The 14,468-nt window shown below is 39.6% G+C and overlaps 1 protein-coding gene across 2 annotated transcripts in view; it reads left to right on the forward strand.

Moving 5' to 3' along the window:
• Positions 1-14,468, forward strand: part of EEFSEC (eukaryotic elongation factor, selenocysteine-tRNA specific) — a 120,894-nt gene that overhangs the window by 66,497 nt on the left and 39,929 nt on the right. For both annotated transcript variants that reach the window (XM_051627324.1, XM_051627325.1), the window contains exons 5-6: positions 35-676; positions 13,681-13,837. In XM_051627324.1, the coding sequence (XP_051483284.1) occupies positions 35-676; positions 13,681-13,837 (799 nt within the window). The remainder of the gene's footprint in view (positions 1-34; positions 677-13,680; positions 13,838-14,468) is intronic.

Here is a 14,468-nt window from a genome sequence, read left to right on the forward strand (position 1 = left end):
ATTAATTGCTTTTTTCTTTCCTTTTCATCAATAGGTGACAAAGAAAGTCAAGTCCATGCAGATGTTTCATACTCCTGTGACCTATGCCATGCAGGGTGACAGAGTAGGTATCTGTGTAACCCAGTTTGATCCAAAACTCCTAGAACGAGGCCTAATTTGCACCCCAGAGTCACTTCATACCATCCATGCTGCAATCATTTCCCTGAAGAAAATCCAGTATTTTCGAGGAGCTCTTCAGACCAAAGCCAAGTTCCATATCACAGTTGGTCATGAAACAGTTATGGGAAGAGTCATGTTTTTCAGTCCAGCCCCTGCTGACTTCAATGAAGAAATACAAGAAAATGTTTTTGATTTTGAGAAAGATTATCTCTATCAAGAGGAATATCTGTCCAAGGACTCGAATTCTTCAGAGGACAACAAAGAAAATGATCAGGCAGGAGAAGTCCAGCTCCCAAAACAACAGTGGGCTTTGCTGGAGTTTGAAAAACCAGTCACTTGTCCTAGGCTGTGCCTTGTCATCGGCTCCAAGCTGGATACAGATATTCATGCAAATACCTGCAGGTTGGCATTCCATGGGGTACTGCTCCAAGGCATGGAAGACAAGAACTACATGGAAACTTTCCTGCCGAAGCTGAAAGTGTACAAACTGAAGCATAAAGAAGGACAAGTGGAAAGGGTAAGCTGTCTTTTTAATGCTGTACATTGAAAGGGGAAATACTTGTTTTGTGTCACTACATAAATTGATGAGCTAGAGAATTTTCACTGTTATGTTGCAGAGTCTTTCTACACCTTTCTTATATTTGTGTACCTAGTGTATTACAACTTGTCTGCTTGCAAACAATCTGAAATGACTGCTTAAAAGTGACTGGGTTATCCAGTTCAATGCAGTGTTTTGAGTAATTTGATGCTGGTTTTTCATTGATCGTTCTGATGCCTGGACACACTGTTTCTCCTGCAGTCTTGCTTTGTTTGGGTTTGTTCCTAAGTGTCTCTCTATTCTCTTCCAAATTAACAAAACTTCCAGCTTTTTGTTGATGTATTTTAGTTACTCTGCAGTACATTGAAAATGTATAAACCAAACAGGAAGAGTAGCATTAAATTACACAATCCTGTTAATTTTTATGCTTTCTCACATTTTATTAAATAAGAACCTGAATTACTAAAACTTTTTTTACTAGGCAAAAAACTTCCTACAAGATGCCTTCCAGAGCTATACCATCCCACAGCTGGGATCAAGCTGGTGACATGGAGAACTTGGAAACTTAATCTAATACTAATGTGTGTTGTTTCTGTGTTGCACAGGTGTTAATCTGCTGTAGTGTATCTACTCAACTCACCTCGCTGGTGGAAAATAAAGGTGCTTACTGGAGAAGCCAGCAACTAGAATAAAACTTAATTGGGCATTTTTACTGTCCCTTCAGTGAGATAGTCACTTTCTGTAGTGGTCTGGTATTATTATATTGCTATCAGAAGTTTGATCTTGGTGGTGGTTACTTTCCAGTAATCAGTGGAGAACCTTTTGTTTATGCATCCTGCAGTGGAATTTTGCATGATGAATGGTTTAGGTGTGTATCAAGATGTGTTATATGGGACACTCAAACCCAGCAGTGACTCTTCACAATATTGCTGTATTGTTTCCTTTGTTTGAAGCACCCCTCTACCTTTCTCTGTGGCTGATGGCAATGTTGAACATATCCAGAATGTTCTGTCCTCTAAGCTGCAGAGGAGGTTAGATCAAATGTGCATGTCTGGGTACCAGTTCTTGGGATGCTCTAGAGCTATCTGAACTCTGGAAACATTTGTCTTTATCTTTGCTAAAAATTTATTTCTTCTGCATGGCCTCTGCTACCAATATCCAGTGAGACCTGGCTTACCAACTCCTTTTGTTTCTCTGTGACTGTAGGAATATAAATGAGAACAGAAGTTTGTGGGATCCATGGAGACACAGACTGCTTTGTTTTGTTTAACTGAAATGAACTGGTCTCAGATTCTTTTTGGTTTTGCTCCCAGTGCCTGGTACCAGTCTATAGGAGTTAAAAACTTGCAGAGTACTGACTGTTAGTGTGAGTTATCTGACTGGGTTAACAGTTTGCCCTCAGCCTGGGTTGTGCATTTTTAATTGTTTTTATTTAGTGTTATTTTCAAATCCTTTGTCAGTTTACTTGTTCTGCTATTGATTTTACTATGTAAACAATGGAGTAACATGAATCAAATTACTTGTGTTTTCTGATCCAGAAAATAATAACGAAATGTAGGTTATTGAACATTTGACCAACAGTCATTTATTAGGCTGGCATATTAGTGAACTGTTGTGATATCTTCCCATGCCTTTTAAAATGTAGCTGGGTGGGTTTATTATTTTATCCTGTTTTCACATGTCACACACTGTGCCCTAAATATGGCCCTTGATCACAGTATGAATACTGACTGGTCCTGTAAATGAACAGTTGCCATCCAATAGTCTGTGGGTTGGGTTTGTTCTTAGGTTCTGCCTCCTGTAGATATTCAGAACTGGCATTTTCCCTGATTTGTGGGCAGCAAATGTCATAAGAAAAGCTCATTATGTGAAGTCACAGGTACGCAGGGACTTGGGAGAGTTGGTGGGAAGAGTATCGTGCCAGTTATAAAGGCTGGGGAAGTACATCCAGTATTAGCTGAGGTAACTACTATGAAGTGTATTTTCGCAGAGGGCAGCAGGAACAATTGGGTGGTACAGTGGCTTATTTTAGTACACAAAGTCACTAGCTAATAGAAAATCTGAATCAGCTGGTCCCACCCTGCTGCTGATGGATGGCTGGAGATTAGGATCGCTGAATTTAGGGTGTCTATTCTTGGCACTGATACAGGAAAATTTCTTTCTCTGTTGAGCAAGGAAGCTCCCCCCTCCTCACCTTCCCTGGGGAGGCATAAAAATAATAATAATTAAAAAATACATGTTACCTCCACAAGAAGAGATCTTTTCCTCCAGAGAATTCTGCTTGGGGAAAATGAGCTTCATAGCTTCCTGAAAGGCTGGGAGGGAGGGAGGCAGGGGCACACATCTGCCTTCCTGGGTTCAGCATGGGTAGAAACACACTCTGAACTGGGACACAGTGGAATTCAATAGTACCGATCTGTAGAACATTGCAGCTAATCTGATGAGGGCTCTCCCAAGCCCCCCACTTGCTGCTAGAATTTAAATAAATTCCCTGCAGTTTAACTACACGTTTACACAGGAGAAATCAGGCATTTATGGTTTGGCTCTTTGTTCATATTCTGATTAATTTCAGAGCACTGATGGAATAGTAAGAATTTTAAATTCATTAAGTTTCAGCATCACAGGACTTCGCTTTTGTGCTCCTTGTGCACAACACCCTCCTGGATGTTAAGGTTTATTTTTTTAATGAAAGAAGATAATTTATTTTCAAAGATTGGGTGACACTTTTGCTGTTTCACATAAAAATAACTGGATAAACGTTATATTTTTCAAAGGTAAAAAAACCAAACAACCAACTTTTAAACTAGCAAATGGTCTTGAATTTGTACATTTTAGTAGAAAGTCATGCCTAAGTTTTCTGTTTTTTCCCATCTGTGTTGATAAATGGTCTACAGAAATTAAAGCACCCTTGCACTTCTGCACTATTCACGGTTTTACTTTTGCCTCTTTAAAGCTGAGACTTGTGGAGCACAAAAAGAGAATCAAAGCCTTGCTACTGTTGTTCACAGGGATCTTTGACTCTAGCTGTTTGCAGTGTATCCTTGAGTCTCTTTTCTCATTCTTGCTGATTTATCTGCTGATTATTATTTTTTTCGGAATGTATTACTGTAGTATCTGAGAAATTTGGCTTTAAGATGTTTACTGTCTGCCTTTTTGTTAAGTCTGAGATGCTACATAGGGCAGGAAACTTGCTTCTAACCAGCATGGGGCATCTGGGGCTCTGTACCTATGCTGGGATTGCATCTGGGTTATGAAAAAGTTACACAATTCAAACTGGAGTTAGGATTTTATCTGATGTTTTTGAACTGGTGTAGAAGTGTGTGGATGTTTCTGTTTTGCATTAGACCAGATTTATTTTGGGGTTAGAGTAAGCCTTTAGGGGTTAGTTGTAAGGAAAATAAAAATCTGCGATTCTCTCAGAACTAAGAGGGCACTGGCAAAGGTTTATATTTGCTTAACTTGATGATTTAAGAATGATGTGAAATCCTAGTCCAGTTTTTTCTTTTCAAAGAGGAATTGAGACAGGAGAGTTCAGTGGGAGGAAGTTTCTGTCGAGCATCTTTATGGTGTGGTTGTGTGAAGGCAGAGACTGTTGCCCTCTGGACACTTTATTTTTGCAAAACCTTGGCTGTGTGTGTTAAATAGGAGAAAGAGCCAGGCTGGCAGCAAGTGGCTTGTACTGATAAAAAGGTAAAAAGAGGGCTGAGAGTGCTATTGTGAACACCAGTGTCACTTTGAGGAGCGTGATGTGGGAATCTTGGTGGGAAAAAAAAAGGCAAATGAGATGCTGTGAAGGAAGTTTATCCCTCTGAATTGACATCTGATGGTGGCTGTGAGTGAACTGTGACTGGTCAGCAGCCCTTGGAGCCTGAGACAAGCAAGTTGTGAAGATAAACAGCAACTATTTGCTGTGGTCTTGTTCTTCTGGGGATAGGCTACTCACCAGTCAGCTCTTTGCAGTTCTGTGGGCAGAGAGACTTGTATTAAACCCAACACCACCTCTGAAATACCTTCCTCTCTGCATTTTACCTCTACACAGAATTGCAGTTTAATGCCAGTTTGACTCATGAAGCAGTTTCTCAGTTCCTGGGATAAATCCTTTATAATTTGTCACATTATTTGCTCTTTGGCTTCCTTGGACGTACAGGTTGAGTACAGAGTTTCAGCTGAAAGGTGAACTGTAGAAGTGCATCATGCTTTCCTGCATGACTCAGATATTCTGCCTGTTTTGAAAGTGTGTGCACAAGCAGGATTTATTTTGGGATGGCTGCCACAGGGTCCTATTGTCAAGGATACTCGTAAATCAGTAGCTCTGTAGCAGAAATGAAATAAGGAAAACTCTGTCCTTTGCTTGCGTAGTGCAAGCTGCACCTTCTGCAATTTCAAGCCTGTGTAGTGAAAAATAAATGCATGTCTCAGCTGTGATTGTTTCCCATTTTAAGCATAACAGAATGTTTTCCTATGAGAACTGGACTTGTTCTTCCTAAAGATTCTTTTTCTGTGTTCCTCTGATGTGAAGAAGAATTACTTCTCTCTGTATATTTCAAAGTTTTTTATGTATTTTTCTCATTATTTGCCTTGCTCTTAAGTTTTACTTATTTGATGGGAATCACATTGCACTTGTTTCTTCAGCAGTTTCCTTTCATGAGTCACAGCGATGGGATGTCCCATTTTTATTCATAGCCACTCTGTTCCCAAGTTCTGTGGGTTGCTGGATGGTGAGGTTTCTATTGAACTCATTCTTGTGGGATTGAAGCCATCATGTAGCTAGCATGCTCAGTTTCTGGAGGATGGAAGAATCACAGCACAATAACAACATCTTACTAATTGTTTGGATATTGGTGTGATCTAAGTGTCCCCAAGGAGGAAAGTATTGTTGCAGCAGCAAGATGTGAAAGCAGGGTAAGTCATCAAGATTTTTATCAGAGCATCTCTTCTTAAGTGTGAATGGAAGAGAAATTCTTACCTTTCAGTGTCTTCTAAGTGTTGTGGTTTTGGTTTTTTTTCCCCTTCTTGTAGTAGGGGATAACAAGCTGTGTCAGAGCAAGTGCGTGGTCAAATGGAAGGTCTTTGTCACCATCAGTTAAACAGGTTTTTCTGGCCTTTGAGAAGAAGGATGAGATATTGTGGAGATGGTTACTAGAAAGCAGCTGTAGGAAGTTTGAGAAAATAGTATTTAAATTTGTTGTTGACCAGTAATGACCCAACCTATCCTTTAGGAAGCTGGAAGCATTCCTGAGTAGAGGATCAAGTGTGAGCAGCACGGGTACTTTCTTCATGGAATCCTTTCCAGATACCATTAATATCAGAATTTGTTTCACAGACCTGTGCCCATGCATTGGATATAAAACATTTGCCAGAGAAATACTGTTCCTTGTATTTTCTGTTGCATGGCTCCAGTGCTGTTAGGAATGCAGAGAGGGTAAAAATAAGTTACTTTTCCATCTAACTTATTTCTAGTTAAGGATGTTTTGCTGGCTTCCTAGGGCTAATGTTTCATATGCTGTTTTCTTATAGTGACAGAGTAGTTCCAGCAGGGCAGCAAGTAAAACAGTGCATCAGCCAGGCAGTGGTGCTTTTGGGGTGACTGAGTGTGTGTGCAGGCTAATATGGGTACAAAGTAAGTAACAAGACCAAACGGTGCAGTGAAAATGGATTGAGTGCTGCCTGCAGGCACAGGCAGTGACCTGGGCTGTCTGCAGAACCTCCTGTGACTAGCTGGGAGAAGGGCTGGATGTCCCTCCATCTACTGTAAACATGCAGACGCCACAATTAATATTTTTCCTGCTTTGAAGTCTGACCATGAGTTTGGCTCTTCTTGGCCGCTGATGGTAGGCTAAATACAGTAATAATGCAGAGATGAAGGTGATCAGGTGAATAAAAGTGCACAGCACATTCACTAGTTAAAATACACTGTAAAATAGGAATATAAAAGATGCATTTCTTTATTGGCTTTGTTTTAGTTTTTGAGTTAAAGGTTTTGAGAAGCTTAGTGAGGAAAGGGGGAAGAGGAAGGGAGGGCTGTGTGCTCATTAAACAGAAATACCATTTTTCTTAAAGAGTACTGAGAAAAGAGTGGTTAGTGACTGACACAACATATGGATTAACACAGTAGAATAAATTTGGCATAAAAGCATAGCAGCTAAGTCACAGAATCTGCATGCTTGCTCATATGAAAATATTGGTATTTTGTTCACTCACCAAGAAAAGAATGGCTTGCTCCACATGACTGGGTAGTAGAATTTTGCAAGGTTTGAGTAACACCTATGGTTATTATTTATATTATTAAATTTAAAATGCAGACATGCTTTTGGGTCTTACAAGTGTATGGACAGCTGGTCTTGATTTTTCTGAGGTTGTGTAAGAGTCACCTGTGGGGGAATCAGTTTGTCAGCAAGGCAACCAATACACCATTTTATTTATTGGATACCAAAATAAATTAAGAATGTTACTTGGGTTGCAAAATCAAGCACTTGAAAGTTAGGAAATACCAGATTTACAGTTGCATATGCAACATTAATTCTGTTCCCCTGTGCCTCTACCCTATGTACTTAATAAGGCAAGGTCTCTGTGAAATTTTTTTGGATGTGGTCATGTAAAGACTATATCATGGGGCATATCAAAAAAGGACAGGAATAAGGCTGTTGTATGGTCATCTGGCATTTCTTAACTTCTTAAGTGCCCAATTCTGCAACTGAAGTAACTTAGGTTTTATATAAATGTAATTTCCGAGGCACTTTTAAAGTAAAAAGTACAAGTAAAACTAAACCTATATATTGAACTGTAACCATCCCTCTACTGTACACCTTCACTAGGCTTTGAGTTACAAATATTTGGTGCTTTAACACAGGCTTGTATTGCTTGATACCACAAACCTTGTTAATGAAATGGCAGAAGGAAACTGCAGTCCAGGAGAGATGGTGAACTGTTGGGCTTTGAGCTGAGGATCCTCACACTGGAGTTGGAGATCCTTAGGGGAGGGGAAAGACTTGGGATGTTTGTATGTTCATGGGGTGTTCTCAGAAGGGGGTACACATCTGTGTCAAGAGTCAGCTCTTGCCTCTTCCTTGGCATCAGTTGGTTCAGACAGTTCTTTGCCTGTCCTCATAGCCTGCTTAACTTCCATTGAGGATTTTGTAAACATCTGTTCTCTGTTCCTCTCTGCCCTCCCCAAGCTATTTGTGGACAGTTTCCTTTAGAAACAAACTTATTGTTATTATATGTTGTTATATTTGACCTACTGCAGTGTCACATCTATGCACTCTTCAAAATGAAACTTGCCAGGTCTCACTGATACGTCTTTTGGATGTTTAAGATCTCAGAACCTGAGGTCGCCACAGTTGAAGAAAGTGCCTGAGTGTTCTTAGGACTTGAAGATACCACCCAAGTCCTTCTTGCTGCTCAGAACCAGGGAGTAGCCCTTTCCAGTTTGGTAATCCTTGTTGCATCCTTCTTACAAGGCCAGGTCAAGACTTGTGCATCATCTGCTCTACAAAACAGCCCTTGTCTTGGTTGGTGCTTGTGTAGTAAGCATTTCAGGTTTTCAGCCTTTGCAGCAGTTCAGCCAGGACTGGCTGCTCTGGAGATGGAGGTCCTAAGCAGTGCAGCATGTAGTTAACAGTCTGTAGTCTCTGTCCCTCTGCTTTTATGACATAAAGGGAACACAGCATAGATTGGTATAAAGATCAATAAAATCATGACATCAACCTTTTTTTCTCACTTGGCAAAAAATGAATGTGTACTTAACTAAGCTGTGCCAGGAATTGAGTGACTGTGGTTTTTTGGGTTTCAGCCCCTCTTAACTAGAGGTGAAGGAAACCTGCACTATAGAGGTGTATAAGGAAGTTAGCGGGCCTGTTTGTCCCTTGTGCGTGGCTGGAGAGCACTAATTGGTGTGTATAAAGCTTTTAAAATCTAAACCAGTCTGGTTATGTAGTTCATTCTCGCTGTTCTGAGTCAACTCTAAAGGTTCAACTCCTGTACTTGTTTTAACCAGGTTACAGTGGGGGCAAAATGCTCAGCAAAGGGAGTGGCATTTATGGCTGCTTGTTAGCAATTCTTAAATGCAGTCATGCCCTTACTGAGGAGGAGAAAGGCAGAGAAAGGAAGATGCTTCTTGGATACAAGAAGCACAGGCTGGGGAGAGATGAGAGAAATATCTGAAAAGCAAAGTTACTGGATATGCAGAGAGGTCTGCATGATGTCTTGCTCTGTTACAACAGCAGTAGTGAGACAAGAAGGAGGTGAACTTTTCCTGTCTGTTCCTTCTTCCTGGATGGACGCTCAAAGCAGAAGTTTAGTGTGTTCACTTGGAGAATGGTCAGAAGAAGCTCTTTAGAACACAACTGAAAGCTTCTAGTGCCAGAAGGAATTGGAGAAATAAAAGCCTTTAATGCTTTTATGCTGATGTAAGCTCTTGAGAAAATGACCTGGCTGACCAAATCTTTCCTTGTACCAAGTTGTTCACCTAATTCTCAGTAACAAAAAAAAAAGCTAGAACAGTTTTTGGAGAATCAAACTGTAAACCAAATAATCAGTAAAATCCTCTCAGTTCCTTCCTTCTCCTCACCCTTTTTGTGGCCTCATGTACCATTTTCTCAATGTGTGAAGCCACATTTTTAAAAAGAACAGGAATTTGCAACCTCCAAAATATTCCCATTTCTGACACAGAAATGGAAAGTGCTTGAATCTGTTTTCTCGAAATAAATGAGCTGTCACTGATCATGATGAAGATGTCTCAAGTGTACTTTATCTGAAGTACAAGAAAGTAATAAAAATACTTTGTATTTTCAGCGTGTTAGTCATAGGTTCTTTTTTGTTCTTTTTTTCCCTTCCTATTTTCTGCTTTAGTTTCAATGGACCATTTTTCAGTTTGCTAAGAATAAGCCTTAGGCCTGTTCTTTTATTTAAAAAAAAATAATTTAAATAGAAATAAAATGTATAATATAATTTTAGATTACATTAGAAAAGGTTATTCTTTCTGTCTCTCGTATTTAATATTCAGTGCTTTGACTTTGTCTCAAACCTCTTCTTACTTTCCATCTCCTGGTACAGCTTTGTTTTCTTCTGTGTTTGTTACAATCCCCCCCCCCCCGCCCCCCCCCCCCTTTTTTTTTTTTCAGCAGATGCATGAAGACATTGAGTTATTTGCTCTAAAAACACGTGGGATTTTTTGAGAGGGTGTTCAAATGACAGTAGTTTCTAAGTGACCTTAAAAATGAGTGGTTTAACAGGCTGGACAGTATTGCTTGTTGTTCCTGCTCAAAGGGAAATTGTGGAGTTATTTTTCCTTGGAATTTTGCTATGGTTTAAACCGAATGCCAACACATGTAACATTAGGTGTGGTTTTGCAAACAGTGCACAGTAACGTAAATACTGCTTAGATGAGGCAAGTTGGTTTAATTTTTTTTCTATGAACTTCTTGGTATTAGCAGAAGTGTTGTGTGCCAGAGATGCACATAGTTCACCTATGGTTATAAAGTGCTGTTTACTTTTCTCCTGTGAACAGAAAAGCCAAGTGGGATGGGATATTTCATAAACTCGGTGCTATTGTGTCCTCTGGTCTAAGCCATAAAACAAGAGTAACAGAGACGTTCCCTTTGAACTTGAAATCCCTTTCTAAGCTGCTGATCTAACCTAAGTGAGAGGGGGAGACTCCACCAGTCAGCAAACTTTCTCTTCTGGGTATTTCTTCCCCTCTCGCCCCTTTTCTTTTTTTAGAGTCCTTAAGTGAGTTTGATGCTGCACCTCTGCCCATAAATTTAAAAAAATATTATCCTAATGTAGGTCAGTGAACTGAAACGCCACTGTACACCGTGGGGGATTAGAGTCAGAGAGGCAGCCCTCTCCCACTCCCACTAGGTCCTATGACAATATAAACAAGAAATGCAAGGAGCCTTCAGCTTTTTCTTGCCCTAATCCTTTGTTTATGCAGCACTTAAACCGACTTTTGGGGTCGTCTCTGTCTGGCATTAAAGCCCTCAAGCTTTTTGAAGTTTCCCTGAAGTTAATAAAATTAGTCTGCCCTCATTGCTAGGCCCCTTGCTGCTGCTTTAGAGGAGACTGCATATCCCTTACTGTCTTTGCTTTTTAAGTTAATATTTTATACCAAAAAAAAAAAAAGAGTGAGAGAAAAACAGGAAGGTCTCCCAAAAGGCTGCTCGGCTAATAGGCAAAGTGATTGCCATTGTAGATGTTCTGAGAACTCAAAGGGGATTAACTTAAAATCCAGCAATTGGAGTTAAATTGCTGGTAAAGTAATTGGAAGTGTTGAGTTTCAGTTGGAGAGAAAAACATGAGCTTCTGTGGCTTTTTACAAAGCAAGACTAAAACAAAAAAAAGATTTTATTTTTATGAAATGGTCTTAAAGTTGAGAAAATGAAGTTTCTGTCGTAGCAATCATCTGTCCTTTACTCATTTATTTTACTGCATAGGCTGCTCAGTGATTTTAGTTCTTGTACATCAGACATTCTCTTATTTAGTTGTCTTCAGGGATAAACTGGTAATAGACCAACTGGGGGGGGGGACGACACTATGATGTATGGTACTTAGTATAGGGGTCTGAGACTTCAGGTTGTAAAGGTTTTATTCCAAACAGCCACTCAAGCGAGTCACTTATCACCTAATACCTCAGCACTGCAAAAGCAGTTGTTCCTCTAATGGCCTATAGAGATGCCCAAGGAATAATGGTGATATGAACAGAACATACTAATCACCTAAAGGAGGGATTTTTTAAACAAGTTTACCGTCAGAGTGAAAGGCACAATGCAGTTGGAGTCCTCAGTTACTTTCCTAAACTGCGTGTGCAAATACAAGACCCTAAAAAGCCCACTTATAAAAATGAGGGGGTTTAAAATTAAAAAAAAATTAACTGAGTATGGCATAACTGAAATGGTGGTAGATCTTGTTGCTGTTCTAATCATCAATTGTAGGTCATAATAACTAGTTTTCTCAAAGGTATGTGATGCCTGTAACACTTGTTTTCAGAAATCATTCCGAGGTTTTATTCTGACAGCCTTGCTGTGGGGGGCTCTAAACTGAACCATTCTAGCCTAGTATGATTGCTCACCCTGTAATTTAGTTTTTAACCAAGTTAAAGACAACTTTGAAGAGCTCTTGTAAAAATAAAGTGTCTCTAAAGTTGGCTTCCTCTGCTATTTGGGGGGAGAACTGCAAAAATAATATCTGGAAGATCCTCACTGAAGTGTAGAAAACTGAACGTAAGGGTGAGCAGTGGGTAGCCAGAGGTGGAGAAGAGAGATGTTCAGTTTTGAAATTCTTGTTTTAGGAAAAAAAGATTTATAGGAAGAAGTAATATTTTTGTCACCAGCTAATACAACTGGGAAAAGGAAGAAGGTTTTGAGAATGCAAATGCTGCTTTAGCTTCTTTTTCTGCTAGTCTTCTATTTCAGACCTGAAGAAAGGCAAGTGTGCCTGAAAGCTTATCTTCTCCCTGTACCACCTCCTATTATTTTCTGTATTAAAAGACATTATTCATTGTAGATTTAAGCCAGAGGTTGCCAAGCAGTGACACTACCATTAATGGTTCACAAGCTATTTTGAAGCAGTGGTTGTTGGGCAGGGGGAGAGAGAGAACACACACACACACACACACAAATACACAAATAAAGTGGCCTTTTGGGGAAAGATGAGGAGTGGATGTTCAGGCTGTGAATGTTGTTGAGACATATGAATGGTTTTCCTCCCACTGGGCTGGGAGCAGGGCTGCCTGTATTGCTGTTTCCTCATGACAGGAGGAGGAAGGGCTGTAGACACTTCTGCATGTGGTCTGCACTGGGGTAAGGTCCTGCCAGTGGTCTCTAATATTGCACAGCCTTTTCTAGGCTGCTTATAACTGAGCAAGTAAGCCCCATTTAAAATAACATACAAATTAAATTTCTGATCCTAGATTTACTGTAATACAAAGGTTGGCATATTAAAATATGTCACAAAATAATAAACAAGAATGCTAGGCTTATGAGTCTGTATATGAACTGCTTTCTGTGGAAGAGGCTTCAGGGAAGCAGAGTAGCTCAATAAACCAGCAACACTTTGAGTCGTCATTTAAACTGAATAAAGGGAAATATTCAAAATAGTTTTATCTAAAAATTGCTCCTAAGATACAGAGAAGAGCTGTAACTTGTGCAAGCAATAAAAAAATTCTCAAAGATTTAAGTAATAGCTCCTTATTTCTTCTGATAAGTAAATGTTCTTGCCACAGCCATGAGGTAGAGTAACTCCAGGCGTGAGGTGGTATACAAGGATACTCACACCTACAGGATTAGGCTCACTTGGCTGCACCTTATACTTTGTAATGCCTAAAGGAGGGGTTTTTATCTCACCGTACCCACCAACCTTACTGCCTCTTGTTCCTGATAGCTTAATTAAGAATTCAACTTGGCAATGTTCTTCCCACTGGGTTACAAACCTTGAAATTAAAATAGTTTACGATGGTCATATGGCTTTTACTTTAACAAATCAATGTGTATGCAAAGGTGAATATTTAAAAGGGTCTATATAGAAACTCTGAGTTATTCTGTAATTTCTTTGTCACTTCACTCCAGAACTGCACTCCAATGTCTATACTTCAGAGAATGTTTATGTAGGTGATTATGCACTTAGCTGTTGGATAAGTAATGCATAAACTTTTTGTGCACATAGGTGCTTAAGAGACTTTTTGTGGAAAGGTTTCAAATAAAAGAGACTTTAATTAGCTGATCTTTACAGCATGTTCTGATGCAGGTTTTGTTCTTCCTATATTAGAAGAACAGATGTGAAAGCAGAAATATAGTAATTCACATAGTCTATAGTTTTAAACACAAATTGCCTTAAACACAATTTAGGTGAGTTGCCTATAGAGTTCTGTTAATTTGGGGCTAAATGGTTTTCCAGGGGGCAGGTAGAAGTCACCAAACAATATTTCATGGTTATGATTTTTCTTGTCATTTAGACTGTAGGCTCATGAAGCTCTGTTTCTTTTGCAGGTGATGGATGATTACAGTGTGATTGGTCGGTCATTGTTCAAAAAGGAAACAAACATCCAGATTTTTGTGGGTCTAAAAGTCAAACTATCTACAGGAGAAGATGGAATAATAGATGGTGGTTTTGGACAAAGTGGCAAATTTAAAATCCGCATTCCAGGTAGGTGCTTCTCAGCTAACTGGTACTAACCATAGAATAGTTTGAGTTGGAAGTGACCTTTAAAGATCATCTAGTCCAGCCCCCCTGCAGTAAGCAGTGATGTCTTCAACTAGATCAGGTTGCTTAGAATCAAAGCAATGTTTCCAGGGATGGGGCATCTATGACCTCTCTGGGCAACCTGTTCCAGTGTTTCTACGTTTACCATAAAAATGTCTTCAATATATCTTGTCTAAATCTACCCTCCTTTAGTTATCTATATGAAGTGTAGAGGCTCTTGCCATATTACAAGTCATATTACATGTTACCAGTAGTGTCCTGAAGTTTTGGAATTGGCTCATACCCAATTGGGCTGCTGGGGATTTGGTGGATTGTACCTCTTCTAATTAATGATGGTGTCTGTGACTTGCGCTGTGAGACTGAATGACCTGAAGCCACATCTCCTGTGGCAGCAAGCTCTGGTTTCAAAATAACTTCTGGGTAAGTGTAGTAACATCAAAATCATGCTCTGTCCAGAAAGGTTCGTGGAAATGTCTCCTCTCTAAATATACGTGTGACTTTTCACCAGAGCCTTTCTGAGCAAATAAAGGAAAATAAACCTGCAATCATTTTTACCTGTAGCTACTTCTTAAAT

The sequence above is a fragment of the Apus apus genome, chromosome 9 (genome assembly GCF_020740795.1).
Source record: "Apus apus isolate bApuApu2 chromosome 9, bApuApu2.pri.cur, whole genome shotgun sequence".
Lineage (NCBI taxonomy): Eukaryota > Metazoa > Chordata > Aves > Apodiformes > Apodidae > Apus > Apus apus.